At 36.2% G+C, this 25338-nt stretch overlaps 1 protein-coding gene across 1 annotated transcript; it reads left to right on the forward strand.

Annotated features, from left to right (window-relative positions):
• The first annotated feature begins 191 nt into the window (after positions 1-191).
• Positions 192-24983, forward strand: LOC113511229 (uncharacterized). The gene is made up of 25 exons (XM_026894846.3): positions 192-328; positions 1369-1505; positions 2388-2542; positions 3821-3961; positions 4731-4812; positions 5720-5815; positions 6706-6923; positions 7453-7678; positions 8770-8885; positions 9526-9774; positions 10070-10221; positions 11219-11349; positions 12319-12404; positions 13027-13188; positions 14203-14391; positions 15081-15196; positions 16261-16409; positions 16774-17118; positions 18032-18174; positions 19339-19474; positions 20814-20910; positions 21518-21601; positions 21893-22002; positions 23238-23340; positions 24052-24983. The coding sequence occupies exons 2-25, from the start codon at positions 1373-1375 to the stop codon at positions 24200-24202; spliced, it is 3570 nt and encodes a 1189-aa protein (XP_026750647.2). The 5' UTR covers positions 192-328; positions 1369-1372; the 3' UTR covers positions 24203-24983.
• The last annotated feature ends 355 nt before the right edge of the window (positions 24984-25338 follow it).

A 25338-nucleotide genomic window follows, 5' to 3' on the forward strand; every position in this document is an offset into this window, starting at 1 on the left:
AGTATACTTGTCATATCATTAGATTTTTTAACAAGAATACGCAATAGTTTAAAGTGCTCGATCTCTTTCGTGATATCCCTAGGTATTTAATGAAATGCCTAATAACGTCAATTCCCTGCGACAAATATATTCTGATTGTACTCTTATAAATAGTTTCTATGGCAACTAATAGTTGTTTACAAGACAAAGCACCTAAATAGTTAGCTGTGAAAATGAATTACACATTTATATTTTCAAAATGTGTGTTAATTTATTATGTATGGAATCTACAACTATATGTGGGCACATAACGAACGTTTAAAGTGTTTTTTTAGTATAAGTTTGATTGGTAAGTAAATAACTTTAAAAGAATCTAAATTAGACATAAACAGTTATAACATTAGTGGTATTTTGGCTTGTATTTCTAGATTTTTTTGTAACTAGATCTTCCAATAAAAACTTCTGTGGGAATTTTTGATAATTATGACACTTAAAGCAGTATTATATTATGTTTAGGCAGTAAGAAGCAACAACCCAAATAGATGACCTAATTTAGTGAGTACATACAATCAGCAATAAAAATAACCTACTAAGTAGACAGTTTTCTTATCATATTCTATTAGAAAAAGTTTATTCCATCGATAGGGTTTATTCTGTTTAACTGTATAGGACATATAGAGTAAAATCTTCACGAAACCCAAATACTTGAGAGAGACTTTGAATATTTGAACGTTGTCATCTATTTGGGTTCTTCTATCCCGCTCGTGAATTATGAGGACGACAACCGGAGGACTCGAAAAAAAAAACAAAATTTTATTAAAACTTAAATTAATCTATTAACAAAAGTTACAGTATAAAATTCCTATATCTAATTATAACTAAAATGACTGCCCAGTTCGAAGTGTGAACCAGAAGTGCGTTCAAGTCGTCACGTTGACCAGTCTCGTGCTGTAGCGTTAGCAATTACCTAGTTAGGCATTTACATCAGCTGTATCGATAGTGGCTAACTATGTAATTCCTCGACCCTCAGATGAGCAATGTACCTGCTTCATATTTTGCTTCGGAATTTTTCAAACACATTTTACCGTCAAAATATAAATTTTCAGTGACAATTTAATAAGAATTTTTGTTATATTTTATGTCAGATTCAATAGGCAATTTGGTGCCTTTAGTTCATTATTGTAATATTCATAGGGATCTCTGTTTAAAAAAAGCAATATATATCCTATGTTATTCATTGATATATTTGATAATGTATCTTTCTATAGATGAAAGTATTTTTAAATCTTTTGAGTAGTTTTCGAGTTTATGTCTTACAAACAAACAAATAATCAAATCCTCTCTATGATATTAAAGAAAAAAAAAATCGAAACAAGATTGATATTACAGTGAGATGGGAGGTGTGGCCGGCAAGTTACGCTTTGGCGAGGGAGTGCAGGCAGCAGGTTCGGTTCTCGACCGAGTCATATCACAGCCTCACACAGAGGAACACACCGTGTTGTACAAATTAGCTGATTATAAGAAAGGTATCTATATTACTGTGTGGTCCCAGCATAGAATGGACCACCCCTTTCTAACCCTTGGGTGTCTGGAAGAAAGGGATTGTTAGCAATCGAGTTTGATAGTCTCATTGCTAGCAATGTGCCCTATTAGGTCGATCACGCAGTTCCCCCTGGAAACCATCGCGGTTAATTCTTGTTGAATTCGTCACGATGGGCTAACTGACCTGCTTTCATCTTCATCTATCATCTCTCACTGGTGTCCCGCCAGTGTTTACCGATAGCGCAGGCGGGGTTATCATTCCATTTTCACCCATTAAAAAAAAACATAGTCACCCAAGTGAAGCCTTAAAAAATTTGAATAAAAAATAATATATTGATTCACACGGGCAGATAGATAGGTAGATACTCTTTATTGTTTCCTCCATAAGATTACTATAGTAAACTTATTATAAATACAAACAATTACAAAAAAATATTACACTGACAATAGGCGGCCTTATTGCTAAGAGCGACCTCTTCCAGGCAATCTTTAGATGGAGAAGAGTAATAAATAAACAGTGTGACTGGAGGCACGAAGCTGTTCATTCTTTTAAATACTATAAATATAGAGGTATAATACGTACGTAGAGTCCCGAGAAACAGTTAATCCAGAGGTTCCCAATCTTATTTTGTCTACTGCCCACTTTGAGAATAAATTATTTTTTAGCGCCCCATTTTTTCATCTACTTAAAAACCACTATTACTTCAAGATCAACAAATCACCCCCAAGCCCTCGTTTTTTTTCTGGGTCTCTTACCTTTAGCCTTTAGGCCTACAGCGCCCACAAGAGGGTGTTATCGCCCTCTTTGGGAAAGGCTTAGTTAGTTGATCAATAAGCATTTTATTCAATCTTTTGAATTTGAAAAGGTGGTCTCCTCTTGGAGACGTACGCTAAAGGAGGGATGGTGGCTGCCGAGAAGCTGATACGCGAGGAGTTCTCAGCTTATATGTACGCCGGCGGACGAGGGCGCGTCATCAACAGAGCCGAGTATCTCCGGTGGAAGTTCAGGGATCATGAACAGGTTTTTTACTTTATGAACAAGCTTTGTACTCGTTCAGATTTGTCATGATTTTTTTATGAATGATAATGAAATAGAATCCAGTCTATATTATCGGTATACATTTGGCAGGGTAAGTGAATAATAAATAGGTGAGAATGAAAGCAGGTCAGTTAGCCCAATGTGACAAATTTAAGAGTGTCCGTGAAGAGATCGACCTGACAGGGTATATTGCTGGCAAGAGGGCTGTTAGATGTTTTTAATGGGTGAAAATGGAATGGCAACCCCGTCTGTGCTATCGGTATACGTTAACAGGGCACCAGTGTTGAATGATAGTTCAAGATGAAAGCAGATCAGTTAGCTCATCCGGATGAATACGCAAAAGTTTAATCATGATCGTTTCTAGGGAGAACAGAAGGGATTGTTAGTAATGGACACTAACGGTCCCATTGTTCAATCAATCAATATAAAAAACTATACCCCTGGAAACTATAGCGGTTAATTCTTGTTAAAATCATCATACGGGCTAACTGATCTATTTTCATGTTCACTTTTCATTATTAACCGGTGACCCATCGCCGTGTGGTCCCAACATAGAATGGGCCAGCCCTTCTTAACCCTGGAGTGTCATAAGAGGCAACTAAGGGAATTTAATAGTAGAAGTATGGGCAAGATCGTCCCTCTTAAAACATCACTAAAGCCTAAATGCGATTGCCAACACGTTTGCCAAGCGTGGTCATTATTGGCAGAACCAGAGAGAGACTTTGTACAAAAGTCGATTGCTTGGATACCTCTGTCCCATTCGTGTTTCAGCCGTGAAGCAGCGGTGTTTGCATGGCTGTGTTTCGGTTTGAAGGGTGGGATATGGCGTGAATTTACTGGGTACAGAGTAATAACACCTGAGTCCTCAGCAATGGCAACGCATGGCGAGTATCATGGGCGAAACAGTATACTCTGTTATGTCCATGGTACTGCTCATGTCTATAGGCGACGGTTACCACTTTCCATCAGGTGGGCCGTCAGCTTGTTTGCCATTGTAAGTTGTATAAAAAAAACCACAGTGAATAGTTAATGGCTGATATAATGATGATGATGATTGCCATTTCTTGGATTAATATAGATCTTGCTATCCTTTTCTTAATGTCTAATTTTATACAACTTAGAATGGCAAACAAGCTGACGGCCCACCTGATGGAAAGTGGTAACCGTCACCTATAGACATGAGCAGTAGATGGACATGGACATAACAGAGTTATTACTTGTAACATTTATTAATTGTTTTTAAATTGTATACTATCTCAGGTGGTGTTACCGATAGAAGCATCGCTCTCACCCCACGACCCTCTCGCAAAGTGGGAAGACCACATGGCGTGCTGGCAGATGTGTTATCGGGGAGCGCTCGGGGAGTCATTACTTCATGTCCTCATTATATGTGATACTAAAGTAAGTATCCAACATACGAGTATTTCTGTGTTTTTTTTATTTTAATTGATGATAATGGAATTGTAACCCCGCCTACGCTATCGGTATACATTGACGGGGCACCAGTGAGGGATGATAGGTGAGGTTGAAAGAGATCAGTTGGCCAATCGTGACGAATCCAACAAGAATTAGCCGTGATGGTTTCCAGGGGGAGCCACGTGGAGGTCGACCTGATAAGGTTTGCTAGCAATAGGGCTGTCAAAGCCCTTACTTACAATACTTTTCTCCTCACATATTTCTGGTTATTTCGAATTATTTTGTTTCATTCAGCTTCCATCAATATGTATCCGACATCAGGTGGGCCGTCAGTTTGTTTGCCATTCTAAGTAGCATAAAAAAATCCATAAAAACAAAATATATTGCAGGTATTTTATTGAACTAGGTGTTATTTTACAGAAGTCCATATCAGTGGGGGGAAAGGAATTGTTAGTAATGGAGACTGAGAATCCCATTGCTAGTAATATACCCAACCAGGTCGACCTCCTCGCGATTCCCCCTGGAGACTATCATGGTTAATTCCTGATGAATTCATCATAATGGGCTAACTGGCCTGTTTTCATTCTCATTTATCACCCTTCACTGGTGCTCCGCTAGCATATCCCGTTAGCACAGGCGGGGTTACCATACCATTTTCACCCATCAAAAAAAAAACCTAACAGGGTAGATTGCTAGCAATGGAGATTGAATAACTCGGAGATCTTTACTAAAAAGTATGTTTTATTTTTATTAGATCCATACAAGGCTAGCAAGAACATTGGTAAAGTGCTTTCCTAAGCTATCGTCAGACGTGGTAGAAGGTGAAGAATATTTGGGTATGTCACGATGGCTGTGTACAATTGTTTTTTTTTTATTATTATTACTAGCTTATACGTCATTTCTTTAAATAAAATGTTCGTCGTTTTGTTCTTTCGTTGTAACACTCAATTTGCAATATCGACAGATAAATTAAAATTATGTTAATAATCTAACAGATTTTGTTTCACAAAAACACCAATTTCTATTATGGCAAAACTAGTTATTTTGATTTAAAAACTAAACTACTGAATTGATTTTAATACAATTTCTATGACACCAATCTGTGAGTATATCCTTTCATATAAAAAAATAATTTTCCAAATTGGTACATAACTAACGGTGTTTTGAGGTAATAAATATGTAGAAAAAGAATTGAGAACCTTCTTTTAGAAGTCTGTTGAAAATATATATATATTTATTACCTTTGGTATAAAATTTAAATAGTAAGAAGAGGTTCATTATGCCACTTGTTTTTATAATTTCGACAATAATTGTGAATTGATTATTAGATCATTAGTTAGTCTATAATTTAATTAAATATAATTTATATAATTGTAATATTAATATTATAATTATATAAATTATTAATATAATAATATATATAATTATATAAATTATATATAATTATATATGGAACGTTTATTTAATTACGATTATTAGCATGAATTACGTGATAGCACATTTTTCTCAAAAATGGACTTACACACTTTCAAAATAAACGGTTCATATATATATATATATATATATATATATATATATATATATATATATATATATATATATATATATATATATATATATATATATATATATATATATTATTTAATAAAAGACTAATCTCATTATAATCAAGAAATTAATTTATTTTTCATTGGCGAACAGAAAAATACTCTAAGTATGAAAAAAATATCTTTTTGCAAATAGGAGCGAGCTCTCTACATCTGGCGATAGCATACAGCAATAACGAATTAGTTCAGGACTTGGTGGAAGCGGGTGCCGATGTCAACCAGAGAGCAATAGGTAAACGATTAATATAATTAATTTCAGTGTACATTTTTTTGAGTATTCAATAATTTTAATGCCCCGCGAAAGTATTTTCGCGAATTCCACAAGAATAAACTAAGATGGTTTCCAGAGAGAACCCCGTGTAGATCGACTCGATAAGGTATATTACCAGCAATGGATCTGTTAGATCCCCATTACTAAAAATCCCTTCCCCCCTCCATATTTGCGTTATCCTACCTCCAACATAATAAGTTGTCAAGTTTCTCTCTACGCGTACGACATTATCTATTTCAACGTCATTGGGGAGAAAGAGATTGTTAGTAATAATAGGATCTGAGAGTCCATTGCTAACCTGACTTTATATTTAGGCGCAGGCGATAGATAGGTCATTCCATTTTAATCCATAAAAAAATAAAATACAAATATTTTTTATTCAAGTAAACTTAATTGCTTATTTTTGAATGTTGATTTTTTATGAATCTATTCCCAGTTCGTAATCCAATATCAGGCGAAAAGAGCAGGCAAAAAACTCTACTGTTGCTTCCTCAAATAATAAATGATAAGTTAAAACAAAAATGTGAATGGATAAATTGTCCATCACAAACTTCAAATTGATAAAAAAAACTACTATCAATCACAAAATTCTTGAACAGTATAGTCCCCACTAGAAGCACTCGTTCACGAGTATGATAGTTGAGCCATTGTAGTGTTCATCTATATTCTAGGATACCCAAAGACCCGATTCACCACGCCACGATTAGTTTAGATGACTTGTTTCAAGATACGCGATTATGTCAAAAATACTTCTGTTACTTTCTTTTGTTTGACCCTTGCTACACCTAACGAAGAAGTTAATCATTTCATTTCTCTCTCTTCTCAATTATCGTTTCTCTCCTTTCCTCCAGGCAGTTTCTTCCTTCCCCGCGACCAACAATGCGTGCCTCCCGCCCGTGTGACCAACTATGAAGGTTTAGCATACCTAGGAGAATACCCACTAGCGTGGACAGCCTGCTGCGCCAACGAAGCAGTATACAACCTACTCCTCGACTCCGGGGCCGATCCTGATGCGCAGGACTCCTTCGGCAACATGATATTGCATATGGTTGTGGTCTGTGACAAATTGGTAAGATACGAACACATTAACTAAATATATACGACACTAGTAAACGATATTAGTACGAGGGTTGACGTCAGGCAGGCAGCTTGTTGTAAAATTATAAGCCAAATCTTTTTTGAATTTGGATAAAAAAGATATTACGCCAACCCCAAATAATAATTTGGGATAAGGGTGGGAAGATGACTAGTAAACAATTTTGTCAATTCTAATATTGACATCAACTATTGAGTGACAAGTATTTAAAATCATAAACAAAAATGGTCTTTACTAAATATTATAATTGTAACAATGAGTTTGTTTTTGGCATTTGCATACTCGTAATACTTTGGTTAAAGAAGATTTTCTATCCATATCAACCGTTAACAGTCCACTGCAGAACATAGGCCTCCCCCTTTTGGGGGGTTTGCCAGTAGTTGCTTCGCCGGCAGATGGGTTGACAACTGTAGTTAGGTTTTAGTGATGTTTAAAGAGGGATGATGTTGCCAATCCCCCGACCATTAATGTAATTTCATGTAAAATATATTCTAATGTTCAGGACATGTTCGGTTATGCACTGCGCCATCCCAAAGTCCCAGCCAGCAACGGCCGGATGAACTTGGCAGGGTTCACGCCACTCACGCTGGCGTGCCAGCTTGGTCGTGCGTCTGTCTTCAGAGAGATGTTGGAACTATCGGCCAGAGAGTTCTGGAGATACTCCAACATCACATGCTCTGCATATCCGTTGAACGCGCTCGACACTTTGTTACCTGATGGGCGGACTAGTAAGTTTTATACATGGTGAAATAGATATAATTAAAAAGTGTGACTACTGAAACTGAATTTGTTACACTTTCCCCAAAGAATCAGCCGTTATCTGTCTACTGATAAACATAAGCCTGACCCATAATGAGGGCTTTGCCAGTAGTTTCCACGTTTGGCAAACGAGTTGGCAACCGCATTTAGGCTTTGGTGATGTTTAAAGATGGCCGCTCCTGCCCATCCCTCGACTATTAAATTCAAACTAAAGAAACATGAACGATAAAAAGCTGAGTTTTCAATTTTAAATTGGCAGCACAGAGTGGTCCAAAAATTTCTATCGTGAATAGCAATACTGGTTACACATTTTATAAATAATAATTATGTAGATACTAACATTGGTATAATATTGTACTGCTGTTTGTTTTTTTTTTTTGATGGGTGAAAATGGTATGGTAACCCCGCATGCGCTAACGGGATACGCTGGTGGAGCACCAGTGAAGGGTGATAGATGAGAATGAAAACAGGCCAGTTAGCCCATCATGATGAATTCATCAAGAATTAACCATTATAGTTTCCAGAGAGAACCGCGAGGAGGTCGACATGGTTGGGTATATTGCTAGCAATGGGATTCTCAGTCTCCATTACTAACAATCCCTTTCCCCCCTACTGCTGTTTGTTGTGACCATTCTTACAAGTATGAAAAATATGAAAGAAAATTTATTACCTGTTAGCGCCTAAAGCAATTACTATGAAATTTTGGTATACACTACTGGGTACTTTTTATCCCGGTCATTGAAAATATCCTAATCACGGGTACATAGTTGCGGGTAAAAGCTAGTACGATGCAAAAATCTCATGTCTACATAATTAAGATTATGTTTTAAAAAAACCGAGTTCAATTGTGATAAAATCGGTTAGTTTTGATTCAATATGAACAATATGAACTATTGGACCGGTTTAGATAAAATTTATATGGGACAAATCTGTAAGCATATGCTTTTAGATAAAAAAAAACTCTCTAAATCAATCTGATGAATTTAACTGACGGAGTTATGAGGTAACAAACATAGAAAACACAACCGAATAGAAAATATGTATATATTTATTATTCTAGACTGGAATTCGGCTTTATTCATCATCTTGAACGGGACGAAGCAGGAGCATCTAAATATGTTGGACGGAGGTATAATACAGAGATTGTTAGAGGAAAAATGGAAAACATTTGCCAGGGTGAGTATTAGCTGGTACTTAAACTAGACTAGCTTTTACCCGCGACTTCGCTTGTAAGTGGTATTCGTATTCTCGCGAATTTTGTTTTGTACCATGAGCCGAAAACTAAAATTAAGACAAGTTAAAAGTTATACAAGTAATGTCTAACTTCTAATTTGAGGAAATTCCATACAAATTTTCAAACCTCGTTTACTCCCTTAAGGCTTGAAGTTTGACAATTCCTTTGTTATTGTTCATTTATGCTGTATAAAGAACTTATTATTTGTATTATATTAATTATTTTGGCTAAGCGTTGTTACCCAGTATCCTCTTTTATATAGATATTATACCATAGATATTATATATTTTATAACATATATTACTTTGCCTTTTTGTGGTATCCGTATGAAATGTTTTTATTTGTTTTTGGAGTGATCTTAATTGTCAAAGCAGAATTAGGAATGTTATAATTATAACTCTATGTTCTTTTCAACGAAGGACCGATCGAATCGATCTTGGAAACCTATTTAAAAGTACAAATATTACTATTTATGTTGATCAATCAACATATTCACGCAGACGAAGTCGCGGGTAATAGTTAGTATACAATAGTTTTTGACGTGTACAAAGATAAAGTTTTAAAAATAAAAGATTTTTTCAGAAAAAGTTTCTCAAACGGCTCATGATACTGATGCTGCACCTTCTGCTGCTCTCCGTGTCGGTGTACCTCCGCCACAGCAGCGCGGAGGCGGACGCCCACCCCAACTGGGGGCTCGAGGTCATCGACTGGCGGAGCGGACTTCGGCTCGCCAGCGAACTGGGAACTATACTCAGTACTCTGTGCTACATCATACTGCAGCAAGGCGACGAGATCAAGAACCAGGGGCTCGTGGCGTACTTCAAACAGTTAGTGAGTATATACTTATTTAATTTGAAACTTACCAGGATTTTGTGTCCATAATACATAGTAAAACATTAAAAATTTATCATCGATTTTCCATCTTTATGAAGTTTCTAAAATGTTCACATTATGGTAAGTTTTTCACGATAGTGACAATCGACAAATGCCTCTGTCCAACCCTACCAGGGATAGAAAAAAATTCGATTTTAAAGTCTTTGTAAACAAGTCTTTTTGATATAAAGGTGATTTGAATTTCAATTTGCTTATTGTCTTGAATATATTTATTTTATTTTTACTTTTTTAGATTCACGAACCTGCCAAATTCATCTTCCTGGCGTCGAACCTTCTACTCTTGGCGTGCATCCCCGCTAGACTGTCTCGCCAGACAATGACGGAGGAGGCCATACTTATCTTTCTGTTGCCCGGTTCCTGGTTCTTGCTAATGTTTTTCGCTGGGTAAGTGGACAGTGTTTGTGTCATTTAACATTAGTTGTCTTGATTAAGACTTATTTGCATAAAGAAATGAAGATATAGTTCATAAATTTGTATAGTTTCCTTGCTATTTATTTTGTGATACAAAGGTAACAATGGATGGTAAAACAAGATAATTCGCAATTATATAAGAATACTAGCTGACCCCGTAAACATTGTTTTACCACTTATTGCGAAATATAAAAATCGCAATTAAAAAACAGGGGTTGATCGTAAAAGGGTGAAAATTTTAAGTTGTATGTACTTTTTAATGATAAATCATATTTAAATAAAAATAAAAAAAAATATTTAGGGGTGGATCACCCTTATCATTGAGGGGTATAAAAAATAGATGTTGGCCGATTCTCAGACCTACTGAATATGCACACAAAATTTCATGAAAATCGGTAAAGCCGTTTCGGAGGAGTTTGGTAACAAACACCGTGACACGAGAATTTTATATATTAGATATTAAATTGAATATATATTGAATATATATATATATATATCCTTTTTTCCTCAATCCTTTCCAAATGACAGGGATAAGGGTAGGAAGATGATGAACAAGATTAAAAAAATACTCACTAATATTGTGGCATTATTCACAATTATATATATTTATAATTGCGAAAATTATAAATATATATAATTGTGAATAATGCCACAATATTAGTGAGTATTTTTTTAATCTTGTTCATCATCTTCCTACCCTTATCCCTATCATTTGGAAAGGATTGAGGAAAAAAGGAAGGGAACGTTGGAAAAGCGTAAAAGAAATTGGTGAATGAGGGGAATAAGGGACTTATGTGGGAAAGGAAAGGGAGGGGACACTGCAGCGGCTCGGGAGGCCGGGATCGCATACCCGTATGCCCTTATTTTAGAGTTGGACAGATTTCTAGAGAAGAACACCCCTGACGCTTTTTTAACCATGTTGTATTACAATTTTATTATATTTTAATAAGATGAATTAAAATGTCAACAGTGCTGTGAAGCTGACCGGCCCGTTCGTGACAATGATTTACAGCATGATCACAGGCGATATGTTCACCTTCGGCATCATTTACTGCATCGTGCTGTTCGGATTTTCGCAATCTTTCTACTTTCTTTATAGAGGTATCTGTAAAATTCTTTATCACTACATGTATCCCGCGGTTAAGTTAGGACATAACTTACCCGTGTACCAAATTTCATTCAAATCTGCTCAGTAGTTTTTGCGTGAAAGAGTAACAAGCATCCATCTATCCATTGTTATAAACTTTACACATTTATTATATATCAACCGTTAACTATCCACTGTTAAACATAGGCGTCCCCCATAAGGGGAATGTTACTAGTAGTTGCCACGCTTGGCAGGTGGAATGGCAACCGCAGTTAGGCTTTGGTGATGTTTTCAGAGGGACGCTGCTGCCCATTTCTCAACCATTAAGTTCCCGTTACACCGATCAATCCAAACGTCAAAATCATTAGATAGGTTATTGAGACGTGAAAACTGAACTTTTCGATCAGAGGACTATCTTTAATCTGTGATCCGACCTCCCAACGCTGGATTGTTTTGAAAGATTACAGTTTCGATCCATAGATTGATTATTAAGACGATTGTATCGAAAAATAGATTAATATGCAAATCGCAGATAGGAAATTTTGTATTAGAATTGATTATTAATTTCGGGCGTTAGTCGCCTCTTACGATGCCCACTGGAAAGGAAGGCGTTCATTTCATGCTGGGATCACACGGCAACTTCGCATTTATTATATTAATAAATGCTAAAGTTCTGATGATAAAGATGATCTTTATGATTCAGGTAAACAATTTTTTGTTTGTAGACTAAATTTTCCTTGTGTAAATCGTTTACCTACGTGCGCAAAACGTGTATATAAGGGCCGGACTTTAAAGCCGGAGAAGACGAAATAAACTAAAGAGAATTCTGTCAATATACAAATTATTGTTGTGTAAATAAATGATAGTAACGATATAACATATATACATATATTGTTGTGATCACACACGTGTTATCATAAAATGTAAATTGACTAATTAATCATGTGTCACATTGAACTTTTTTGTTCATCAAATTATTTCAGGGTTTCCCAACGTACAATCAACTCTCTACTCCAGCTACCCAAGCACGTGGATGGCGCTCTTCCAAATCACATTGGGAGACTACAGCGTTAGTATTTCAATCGAAACATTACCGTTTATTTTAAGGGCTTAGAATATGTCGAATACCTTATAATTATGACTTAACATAACCGTTCGTCAGTTACGTTACAACGTAAACTAATTTTTGTCCAAAATGTAGTAAAATAAATAGATTAAGGTGTTGTTTCCGATCTTGGACAAAAATATCGATGTTTTTAATCGATTTGAATCGAGAAGTCTATGATTTATGATAGGAAGTTCATAAGATCGGCTGACATTTAAAAAAGATGAACGACTCAGGACCTAACTATTTTCTACAAAAATGGAAATATTGCATTGTGAATATTAAATAGGACAGACATATTTCAATCTATCAAATGGAACTTTAAAAATAATTAAAGATTAAATTTCTAAAATCTGAACCCTTTGCCTCCAAAGTATCCACAACCTATAGAAACACTGACGTATAAGTATTTAAGATTACTTTCTAGGGGAGGTCTGGCCTTTTAAAAAGAGGCATATGCCCTCTCACATATGTGAGCACATAATTAAAAGGTCAGTTTCCACCGTGGGGTGGGTACCACTGACCCATTCGGTCATTTCTTTAATATGTCTATGCCAATAGGATTTACATCCTTTATGACCGACAGTACACAGACCTAGGCCTGACGACATACCCGAACTTGGCCAAGACGGTGTTCGCCGTGTTCATGGTGTTCGTTCCCATCCTGTTGCTGAACATGCTGATCGCCATGATGGGAAATACGTACGCGCACGTCATAGAGCAGTCGGAAAAGGAGTGGGTTAAACAGGTATTATATTTATTGATTTAAGACAACATTTTTAGGATTCTGTATCAAACGAACCCTTCTGATTCGATTTTGTCCTTCCGTCTGTCTGTCACAACACTTTGTCTCAGCAACTACAAATTCTATCAGTTTGAAATTTGTCATAATTTTATATAGTCGTTGGTCCACATATATTGCAAAAGAAATAATTGCAATAAATATATTTATATGCTTTGTTACTTGGACCCCATAAGCTGCCTTAAGTCTCCTTTTTAGAAGTTGGTATGTAAAAAATATATAAAGAATAACTGAAGTAAATTCTTTTCTTTGAAAGTTTAGTAAATCAAAGATCTTTGTTTAGTCTTTACTTAAAAAGCTATAGTTTAATCTTTAAAGGTTGTGTCCCAAAAAAACTGACTTCAATAGTGACAAAATAGTTATATTGATTTAAAATCTAGACTATTGAATCGATTTTGATAAAGTTTCTATGGACAAATAGACAGATAGATTATTTGCATTACTTACAGCACACAAATTACAATACAAACATACACATAATACACGGTAAAAGAGATAAAAGAATGAAAAACAAAAGAAGCATGGGACTAATCTATACGTATAACTTTTCAAATAAAAAATGAATTATCGAAATCGGTTAAATGAACTGATGTAGTTATGAGATAACAAGCATAAAAAAATACAACCAAATTGGGACCTTTCTTCTTTTTGAAGTCGATTTATAATAAAAGCTTAATAATAAAAGCTTGATAATATTGACTAATCCGTATTAACAGAGGGGAAAAGGATTGTTAGTAATGGAGTTTGACAGCACCATTGCTAGCAATATGCCCTATAAGGTCAATCTCCACGTGGTTCCTCCTGAAAACCATCGTGAACAATTTTTGTTGAATTTGTCACGATGGGCTAACTGACCTGCTTCATCCTCACCTATCATCTTTCACTGGTACCCCGCCTGTGTATACCGAAATTTACCGTTCCATTATCACCCATAAAAAAAAATCCGTATTAACATTTCAGTGGGCGAAGATAGTGGTGTCGTTAGAACGCTCGGTGGCTCAGGACGACGCACACCGATACCTGCAGGAGTACTCCATAGGTCTGGGCCCGTCAGACGACCCACGGTACGAGCAACGCGCAGTCATGGTCATCAAGAGCAAGGCGAAGACCAGGGCGAAACAACGGAAAGGCGCTCTGGCCAACTGGAAGGTATAACTGTTGTTTTTTAATAATAATTTAAGGCCTCTGTAGCTTTTTTTTTCTAATTTGTGAAAACGAATGGTAACCAATAGGTTTACGTTAACAGTGTATCACTTAGAGGGGATAGGTGAGGATGAAGTCAGTACAGTTTGTCTATTCTAAACAATGTATCATGAATTAATCACGATTATTTTAGTCATCTTGTTTTTTCCGTCACAAATGGAAAGCAACCCCATATAAATTTCCTCAGTATCATAACATTGGTAAATTCAAGTCAGACCAGAAAGTCTTCTGGTGCGGCAGCTTGTTCAGAGGACTAGGTAATTATTTAAAAATTAAGTACTAACATAGTTTTAATTATGGCCCCGGCATAGAATGATCCACTCGTTCTTTTTTCCGTGAGTGCCGTAAAAAGGTACTAAGAGAAGTTAATGATCGAAGGATCCATTTTAACACTTCACTACTCTTAAGTATCACCCAAGTCTAATTGTGGTTGCTAATCCGCCTGCCAAGCGTGGCAACTACTGGCAACCCGCTCCCCCCCCCCCCCCTATGGGAAGGCCTATGTTCAACAGTTGGCAGATAATAGCTGATATGATGATGATGATAGTTTTAAACAAATTATTTATAATAAATATATAAATTAAACCGCAAAACTGGCGCAAGGAATGTCGGATACACTATAATATCGCATGCAGCGCGTGGGAAAAGTGACCATATCTGAGCTGAGGCGGCGCGGCATCAGCGGTGAAGAGCTGCGTCGTCTGATGTGGGGCCGTGTCTCCATATCTACGCCAACAAAAGCACCCATGCCGTAAGTTGGACAATAATTTCTTCGAGAACACTCGAACTGCCAACAGGCAGTCACATACATACTAATTGTAGCGGAATTAAACAAAATAATCCTAATCAACTAACCAGTGATATAGACTTTCGCAATATAACAACTAGTTCAGTAAATTATTTAATAAATTAAAATATATATAAATATTATCGAAATTTTAACGAAATAAATATTGTCGAAATTTTACCAGAGGGAGACTTTGTACAAAAGTCGATTGCTTGGGTACCTCTGTTCCATTCGTGTTTCTACCGTGAAGCAGTTGTGTTTGCATGGCTGTGTTTCGGTTTGAAGGGTGGGATATGGCGTGAACTTACAGGGTACAGAGGAATAACATCTGAGTCCTCAGGAATGGCAACGCATGGGGGGTATCATGGGCGAAACAGTATACTCTGTAATGTCCATGGTACTGCTCATGTCTATAGGTGACGGTTACCACTTTCCATCAGGTGTGTCGTCAGCTTGTTTGCCATTCTAAGTTGTATAAAAAAAAGTTACAATTATTTATATTGGTCTTTACTCACATACTCGTATGTACTTATATAGTAGTATTTATTTGTGATACAATATCACTCACGATTATTATTATTCAACCAATTAATGAAATATTTATGTAAATCTTCATTATTTCATTCCAGCAGATGAAAAGTGATAAGCGTCATTATGTAAACATTACCATTTACCCACATCACATGCTATATGAAGCCCATACATTTTTTTATGGGTGAAAATGGTATGGTAACCCCGTCTGCGCTATCGGTATACGCTGGCGGGGAATCAATGATAGATGATAGATGAGAACTGACCACGATAGTTTCCAGGGACCACCGCGTAGATATCGACCTGATAGGGTATATTGCTAGCAATAGGGCTGTTAAACTCAATTACTAACCAAGACTAAGATGCTACCTTAGTACCCAGTAATAATATATTTTAAATTTAAATTTCCTTACAGCTTGAGCTTTACAGTTCCCCAAATTGTTCACTTAGGAAAAGATACATATTATATCACATTGCCATAATTTACTTCAAATCAGGAGACGAGGAGCTGCGCCGCCTCCCGACTGCGTGGGGACCGCGGACATGGCGCTGGCTGCCGAAGTAGGGAACGGGGTCGGTCCAGCGCTCTCGTCAGCTCTCAACGTCATGGCATTCACGCATGACCTTGAACTTGCCACTAATACTGGTATGTGATTCACACTTTAACACTCACCTGGTGAAAAATTTGTTATGTAGAAATTTAAACAATACCTAGTATGTTACTGCACTTGAATTATTTGTGAATATGCACTCAATTTATAAATAATATTTATTTTCTATCAAATTGTCAGAATGAACAGTGAGTAAAAGAAATATAAGACTTAAAAAATATATACGAAAGAAGAATCTATAACTAAGTACCTAGTACATTGAAAAGATATGTATAAAGGCGACTGGAAAGCAAGAAGCGTAGATATATTTAATAATTGTTTTATTTACCACTTAAAATGCTAAACCATTATTTTTTATAATAAACTCTTTTTGTAACCAATATTCAATTTCTTTTTCAGATACGACACAAAAGCAAGCAACGCCAGATCTACTAGTCAACGGCAAAACCGTCCCAAAACTATCTGTCTCTGCTATCTCCACACCAGCGCCCCAACTGGCCTCCTCAAACAAGCTGTCTGTTCCCGAACCGACTCTCCCATCAACTGGTATAAAGTCCGCCCCAAATAAATCGAATTTGGAAATACCCGAAAACTTACAAAAGCTTGTGCCCGTACCAGACGCAACAAGTGCAATGGTTCCTAATATCCCAAAGAGCTCGGCGCCTGTATCACTAGCGGGACCGGTTGGCGTCGTCCCAAGTGTAACGCCCATGCTGCCGCTACCTAAAGAACCTCCAAAACCTGGTAAGTATTATTAGAATTTTAAAAAAGTTCGCAAAATGTCAATAAAGTTTTTGATAAAAAAAGGGGGTATTTTACCGAACCAGGTGTAATTTTGCGGGAATCCATATCATTCGATTAGAATTGCTTTGTTTAATTCTGCTACTGTTCTGATCGCCACTATTACTACCAGAAGTTTCACAACCTTGCAAATAAGCCATTGATCTCTGACTACCATTTTATTCACGCATGTTTTGCGACACGTGTTTCTTCAACATGCATCTTTAGGCAAATTATTATTGATTGCTGTTCGGAATTAATGTTAACCGTTCGGCACTGCGTAGTTTGGGTGCTGAACGTTTCTTTCAAATGGAATATTTTTTAACGCCCATTATGGTACGTGTCGTCATTTTTGAGTTTCTCCCTTGAAGCGGCAAACACTAAAGCACGACTGATTGTTGAGAGAATGGGACAAGGATACCCAGACGAATTTGTACAGAGTCCCCCTTATCTTAGTTTCTAATATAATATCGTAACTAGACAATGTCTGTACTATTGTAAATATGAGTATTATGGACATAAAACGTATTAAAAAAAAATTTATAGAAGGAATTTTAATAGGAGCAATAGAAGCTAAAACAATATTTTTTAAAAATTTTTTTCTGCTTGTCCTTATGTTTGTTCCGGTATTATGCAAAAATTACTGTACCAAATTGAATCCGGTTTTCACTGTTGTATTCTTGAAAGTAAAATTTAAAAAATGTTTTATCTCGTACGTTATCAAGAAATGGACTATTTCATTTTGTTTTTCTACCTCTAAAATCTGCGCATACGAGTAGCGGGTAAAAAATTAGTTATGTATAAAAATAATTTTATAATTTAAAATTGACTTAAACTATATTAATAATTGCAAAGTGTTCTAAAAATTAATTTACAGTCGAAGAGCAAGTATACCCAGATTACTTCTTCGAGCTGGTGAAATTATCAGAGACAACAGAGCCAAATAGCGTTTTGCTGAAGAACCTTGCAGAGCGGGCTGCTGACCTGAGCTGCGTACCAGAGATAGACATCAATGTTACAGTGAGTAACCCGCTAGAGACATTTTCTTATAGGATGAAAATGGAATGGTAACCCCACCTGATAGAGGTATGCACTTGAGGTTAAGGGATGATAGGTGAGAATGAAAGCAGATCAGTTGGCTTATCGTAACTAATTCCCATAAGAGTACTAGGAAACCAGATATATTCAGTCCCATTCGTGTTTCAACCGTAAAGCAGTTGTGTTTGCATGGCTGTGTTTCGGTTTGAAGGGTGAGATATGGCGTGAATTTACAGGGTACAGAGGAGTCCTCAGTAATGGCAACGCATGAGGGGTATCATGGACGAAACAGTATACTCTGTTATGTCCATGGTACTGCTTATGTATAGCTTACTTATGTACTGCTTATGCTGTATATGCATAGGCGACGGTTACCAGTTTCCATCAGGTGGGCCGTCAGCTTATTTGCCATTCTAAGTTGTATAAAAAAATTAATCTATCGATAGAAATGTTTTCGCTGCCGTATATAAAAGATAGAACGAGAAAAATTTTGTAATGGATGAAAATGTAATGATAATCCCGCATGCGTTATTAGTTTACGTTGGTAGGGTGTCCATATAAATGACAAAATAAATTAGTCCATCACTACGAATTCACTGTTAACCTCTGTTACGTACGTAGGTTAATACTAAAGAATATTATATGTATTTTATACTTTATACAGTACGTAGTAACTATAAGCAGACGAACTTTTTTTTATACAACTTAGAATGGCAAACAAGCTGACGGCCCACCTGATGGAAAGTGGTAACCGTCGCCTATAGACATGAGCAGTACCATGGACATAACAGAATATACTGTCCATGATACCCCCCATGCGTTGTCATTCCTGAGGACTCAGATGTTCCCTCTGTACCCTGTAAATTCACACCATATCCCACCCTTCAAACCGAAACACAGCCATGCAAACACAACTGCTTCACGGTAGAAACACGAATAGGACAGAGGTATCCAAGCAATCGACTTTTGTACAAAGTGTTAAACTAAACTTTTAATTTAGTTTAAGATCTATGTATAAACTAATAAATAAACTCACTTTCACATTTGTAATAAGTAGTCTTTTGTTCTTACAAAACTGATTAGTATGCTATCTGTGGTAGTGTTATTGTCTGTGGTAAGGATTGATATCGGAACGTTTGCCTCCAGACGGCGGCCAAGTCAGCTCGGAAGGTGGTGGCCGGAGCGGTGTCGGGGCTGTTCGGCGTGGCGGCGGACGCACCCGCGCCCGACTCAGGCTGGCGCCGCGAGCGGCAGGAACACAGCGACAGTGACCCTATATCGGGTACATGACGTATATTTTTTTAATAGGATGGATACAAGAAGACCCTGCCTTGAATAATGCTGGGAAAAACCTGATTTATCGGTGTGAGCAATATTCTAATTTGATTTGCGAATTTAGGGTTTTTAAAACATTTTTTTGTTATTGGTTGTTAATTAAATACCTTTATACTTGCAGCGTGTATTACAAAAATATTTTGTATAAAAATGACCTCGGCTCAACCACCTTAAGGATTTTTTCCTAATAGGTGGAAATGGAATGGTAACCTCCCCTGCACTATTGTTATATACTGGCGGGGCACCAGTGTGAATGATACGTGAGGTTAAAAGTAGGCTTTACAATAAGAATTAATCATGATGGTTTTTAGGGATAACCGCGTGGTGCTCGACCTGATAGGGTTGCTAGCAATGGGGCTGTCAAACTCTATTGCTAACAATCCCTTTCCCCTCAGAAGAGAAGAGTTCGGATGTACCAACTAACCTGACTTTATCTCTGGTAATTTCAATAGTGCAAGCGAAATTATCGTTTTATTTACATTTTGAATATTAGAGGACGTTCAAGTATTACATAACGCAATTTTTGAGCCTCCCTCTTCCTCGTGTAACGCGCCGTAACATTTATCTGTACCACAACCCCTTCCTTAACATTATTTATTATACAAGTGATAATTTTTAGCTAAGTCACAACATTAACGAATACTAAACAATGAAAACAAAATAAAAAAGAGGTAAGTTCTATAGCCGAAGGATTCTCCGTAAAAGATAAATGAAAAAGGTTGCCAACGTGGCAGATTTTAATTCCCTAGTTTTTTTTATTTAAATAAAAAAAAAGCTGTTGTACGAACCTCCCTCTCGAGTTCTGTAGCAAAAAGATATATGTTTGTACTGAGGTAATTAATTATGCCTAGCAATCAGCGCCTTGCAAATCAATATAGGCAATCGCAGACCACTTTAGGAATGGGCCGAGTGTCTATTAATATAAGAACAAAAATGGATTTTAAGATAATTTTTGTGAACTTAACAAAATGTTAAATGCCTATATTATATATAATGTTATGCCACTACTTTGCAATTGTTTACTGTAACCCGAGGGCCTACCATGAAATGTTTTCCGAAATTTCGGAGCTGGACGAAACACTTTGATTTTAAAATTACATAATACTTACCGTTTAAAAACATTAAAAATATTAGAATATTATTCCTTTGGTCTTTTATGGTAGGATTTATGACGAACGAAATGTTAAGCTCCATTTACTGGACCGTATTAGGTATGAACGAAAACACGAAATTGAGTCCGAAACTTCGGAATTTCATTTGATAGTAAGCCCCCCGTTCCGTTGTAGAGTCGGTGTTGCTGGGGAGAGCTTCAAGGGCGCGCCGCGCCCGCTCCGCGTCCCGCCGCGCCCCGCCTCCTCCCCCGCACCTCTACGTGCCTGCTAGGTAAAGCCTAATTTATATTGCATATACTAGGTAGTGGGATAAAAAATAGTATATATAATAGATATAGTTCAGTAGATTTTAATGAAAAGGTATCCTTTTTGTTACAATTATCGTAGAAAGTCTCTCAAAATGAAATAGAAATGTTCAATTGGTTAATCGATTTTAGATTTGTACCTACTTCTATTAATAATTGGTTTGTTTTATTTGAAACGCTATATGCATCTATTGTAACAGATTGTTCTACTAATATTATAAATTTGTTGGTGAATATTTGATACCCGGATATGTTATATCTAAACTTACGCTACACTTTACATACTAATTCACGAGGGCAAAGACTAGTAATAAATATGACAAGATATATTACACGTTACATGGCTTTAGTCCCAATTATGAATACAAACTCTTCGTATTTTGTGAGGCTCGAACCCCCATCTATAGGAAAACAAAGCAGTGTGTTAGTTTCAATATTAGTCCTATTTTTATGGTTTAAACCTGTTCGCGTAATATGTACATTACTTACATTACACAAACTGATGCTAGTCTCATAGTTGCATTTATAAACGACGTTATCTTGACATTTGACCACACTATATTATAAACGCAGATCTATGTACTTGGTGGCATCTGAGAGCAGCGCTGTGGAAAGCGATGCGCCTTGGGATGAACCACCTAGTTCAGGAAATAGCTCGTAAGTTTTCAATATATTTATTTTGTGAGATTGCTCAAAGCCGTCTTGAAAAAATATTTTATACTATGGTATCGGACATTTTGTATTAGTTTTTTTACGTTATTTCAATAAGGAGTTTATGCTTGTTCAAAAGTTTTTAGAAGTGTCTATTGATAAACATAATAAAAGTGCGACAGATTCATTTTAGAGCCACAATCCTAAAGTTAATAATGAAATCTTAATATCGTAGGCGTTTCAATGTTATCTTGCTAAACACTAATTCAAGATATTCTTTATTTTGTATATATATAGGGCTGTAGGAAGCAGAAGAGATGATTCAGCCAGATTAAAAGCAGCTCGACCACTTTGCATTCAGCACGCAACTGGGCAAGTACAAGTGGAACATTCGCTGTTTATAGTCGGTAAGTGTTTATTTCTAGAATATTTCTTTATACACTGAATGTATCAATTAAGGAGACTACTTGATAATAAGCGTGTACTAACAAAGTACTTCACTTTAACCAAGAACGCTTCCTATAAGAAGCATAATTCGCACTTGCGTCACCTATCATTTAGAGTTGGAAGATTTTGGACCATAACATTAGCGTATTTAAGATTATTTTCTAGAGAAGAACTTAGACTCTTAAAAGCGTATATATACCTACAGTTAGACGTCTTTGTAAAGCTTCACTGGCATCTCAGAGTGGGCACCAGACAATTCTGTGGTGAGCAAGGACCTCTAACCGACCCTGCCCCATAAATACACCTGTCTTGGATCAAGATAGTATCTAATAATTTCGTTGTTATAATAATTGTCTTACCCTTCAAGGACGATTGATTCTTGAGAAAGAATTCCACGAGGAATACTCCTCCCAATTAAAATTTATCTATTTATCTTAAATCGAATATAAAACACAACAATCCACTAATTAATAGGATCTGTATAACACGAACCAGCAATTTACCTTTTATCGATAAATATAAAAGATATAAATCGCCCCATCACTGGTTTCTAAACTTCGAATAATATTTTACTTCAGACCGTAATCACTCTTTTTGCATACTGAAGTAAGGATCAAGATGGCACGCACCATTTCTATTTCTATTGTTCGCATAGCTCTCGACAGTCATGATTACTGATACCTGCCGATTGCTAATAGTAATATCTAATATTAATGTTACAAACTTGGTACTATTTGGGTTCAAACTACCCTCCCAATTGTATGATTTTTGTTATAATGCATAATTTACAAATATGTGCATTTTGTGTTTATTTTATGATTATAATTAATAAGTAATCATGTAAGTTTTTATGTTGTGTAGAATTATAGATATTTGTATCTCTATTTTAAATGTTTGAAGGAGTGTATAATACTCGCCAAACGATTTATGGCTGATTGTAAATTCTAAGCTTACGTACACTGGAATTTATTATATTTGTAATCATTTATGATAAATAAAGAGCTTTTGAAAACAAAACAAACAAACTCCTCCCAATATATATTTGGAATATTTATTTGCAAAACTGTTTTGGGAAAAAAGTTGATGAGATAAATAGGTATAAAATCAACTAATATATACCTGACCTTTTCAGTAATAATACTTTCTAGTAGGTATTGGTTTAAATCTGTATACTAAAATGGGTTTAAATTGTTAGGTGCTGGTAGTGGAGCCGAGGTGGAGAGTGCAGCACCTGCAGCTTCTACAAAACAAGAGAAAAAGCGAACACGACCAAAAACGGCTAGAGCTAGAAAAAATAGGTATGGTTTATTTTTAGCTTTGCTTTAGTTAGTGCAAATAAGAATCTTCAGAATTTCAGAAATCAGGTATCCACCTGCCGCCCTTGACCAAATTTTTGATGGTGTCCCTAAAATATAATCTGTGGAGGATAGCAGTAACTATATAAATCCACCTATTAGACAGTATCTAAGTGCAATATCTTCTTTGATTCTAAAGTTTTTATATCGTCATAGTCGTAAAATACTGACGGATCTGACAAATATTATATATAGATGCGTCAGTATTCCACGACTACGACGATATATGTCCTAACTTTATCCTCAATTACCATAATTTACTGCTCAGCTGCATCTCACCAGCTTATACCGTTACTGAAGACATTTTTTTAGATGTATTCTGAGATTTTAGAACCAAAATGTAACGAGATACAACAGTGGAGTGTTACCATTGCATTTTTATTCAATCGAACTACCACAGTAACGAATTCTATATCGTCATGATCACATCAGCCTTAACTATCCACTGATGAACATACGCCTCCCCTTAGGGGATTTTGCCAGTAGTTGCCACGCTTGACAAGCGGACTGATAACCGTAGTTAGGTTTTAAGAGGGACGCTGATGCCCATCCCTTTGTCGATTCTTACAATTCCCACGGGAAGGAGTGGCCTATCTATACTGGGACTAGACGGCCAAAAGAATACTATATCATTAATCATAAACACATTTTCAGGGTCTCCCCAGTACCAGAGACAACCAGCCCACTGGAGCCGTGGGCGACAGCACCGCTCTCACGACTGTCTCGCCTCTTACGGTCTAGTAGCACGTCTTCTACCTCACTTGCATCACAGACCTCAAACGAACGATCCCCTCAAAGATATTAAACTATATTTGTACTTGACGTATCCTGCGGCTTTACCCGTGGTCGTATGTTCAAGAACTGAGCTATCTAGTGTAGATTTTTTAAATCAGGCTGGTAGTACCAAAGACAAATGCGTTCAGAGTCACTTTATTATATTTATATAGATTGACACTAATGTACCTAAGCTCCCCTTGCAAATATGGGTGTTATTGGGGTTTTTTTCTCGTTGAGCTGTCCGATGAATTGTAGAAAACTCCTTTCTAATAATGAAAGCATCACGCCAGGTAGATATACAACTATTCTTGTATAAAAGAGAAGAGTTATTGTGAAATCGTAAATTATTTACGTAATTTATTAGTCAAGTCATAGAAATTAAAAGCGACAGATTGGCATCCTAACAAAAATCTTAAAACAAATTCGTCAATAGATAAATTTTCGTTACTAACGGAAAAAACAAGACGGCGGATGTTTCTGTCCCTCTCACGCATGCTGTAGCGATAAAGTATCTATCGATAATTTGTTTGCCACTTGTGGTTTAACGTTTATCCAAAATATAACTACCCAGAAAACTAGATATTTGAGTAAAGACCTAATCGTCTGAATGCTATAAATAAGCCTAATCAAGTTTCTCCTTAGACAATTATAAATAAAATATTATACCTACTTTTACTATTAAAAGATATACATACTTACTATACTCGTTGAGCATTTTGTTTCCGTTTTCTCGAACGTTCGAACCGTCGTTGTTCAAATCTATTGTTATAGGATCGCTAGCTAACATAGAAATAAAACATCCAAAGTAATATATCGCCTTTTATTTAGATAACGCCATCTTTCCGTACGTTTCACTGAAAATGACTATGCAGAATATGCAACAACTAAAATGATAGATTAAAAATAAACTTGCATCAGTCAATGCATACTGCATTTTATATAAAATACTTATATGAAAATATAACTAAATGTATATGAAAATGCATATAGTAAAGAACAAAATATTAACATACAAATAGAAAATAAAATGGGAATGAGCAAAGATTTGATGAAACCGTCAAGACAACAGCGCGTACAATATGGACATGAGTACAACGGTATCGTATTAAAAGAAAAAAAAAAACATTCAATAGCAGTTAATAAATAGGATCATAGTTTTCTATC

Source organism: Galleria mellonella, unplaced genomic scaffold (assembly GCF_026898425.1).
Source record: "Galleria mellonella isolate WM207_F2 unplaced genomic scaffold, CSIRO_AGI_GalMel_v1 utg133, whole genome shotgun sequence".
In the NCBI taxonomy this organism is placed as follows: Eukaryota; Metazoa; Arthropoda; class Insecta; order Lepidoptera; family Pyralidae; genus Galleria; species Galleria mellonella.

What these genes read in the sequence shown, in the direction of transcription:
- LOC113511229 (XM_026894846.3), top strand. Translation starts at nt 1,373, where the DNA reads ATGGGAGGTGTGGCCGGCAAGTTACGCTTTGGCGAGGGAGTGCAGGCA. An exon ending in TCACATTGGGAGACTACAGC is followed by an intron (nt 12,405 to 13,026) that starts GTTAGTATTTCA and finishes TATGACCGACAG; the next exon opens with TACACAGACCTAGGCCTGAC. An exon ending in ACATTCGCTGTTTATAGTCG is followed by an intron (nt 22,003 to 23,237) that starts GTAAGTGTTTAT and finishes TTAAATTGTTAG; the next exon opens with GTGCTGGTAGTGGAGCCGAG.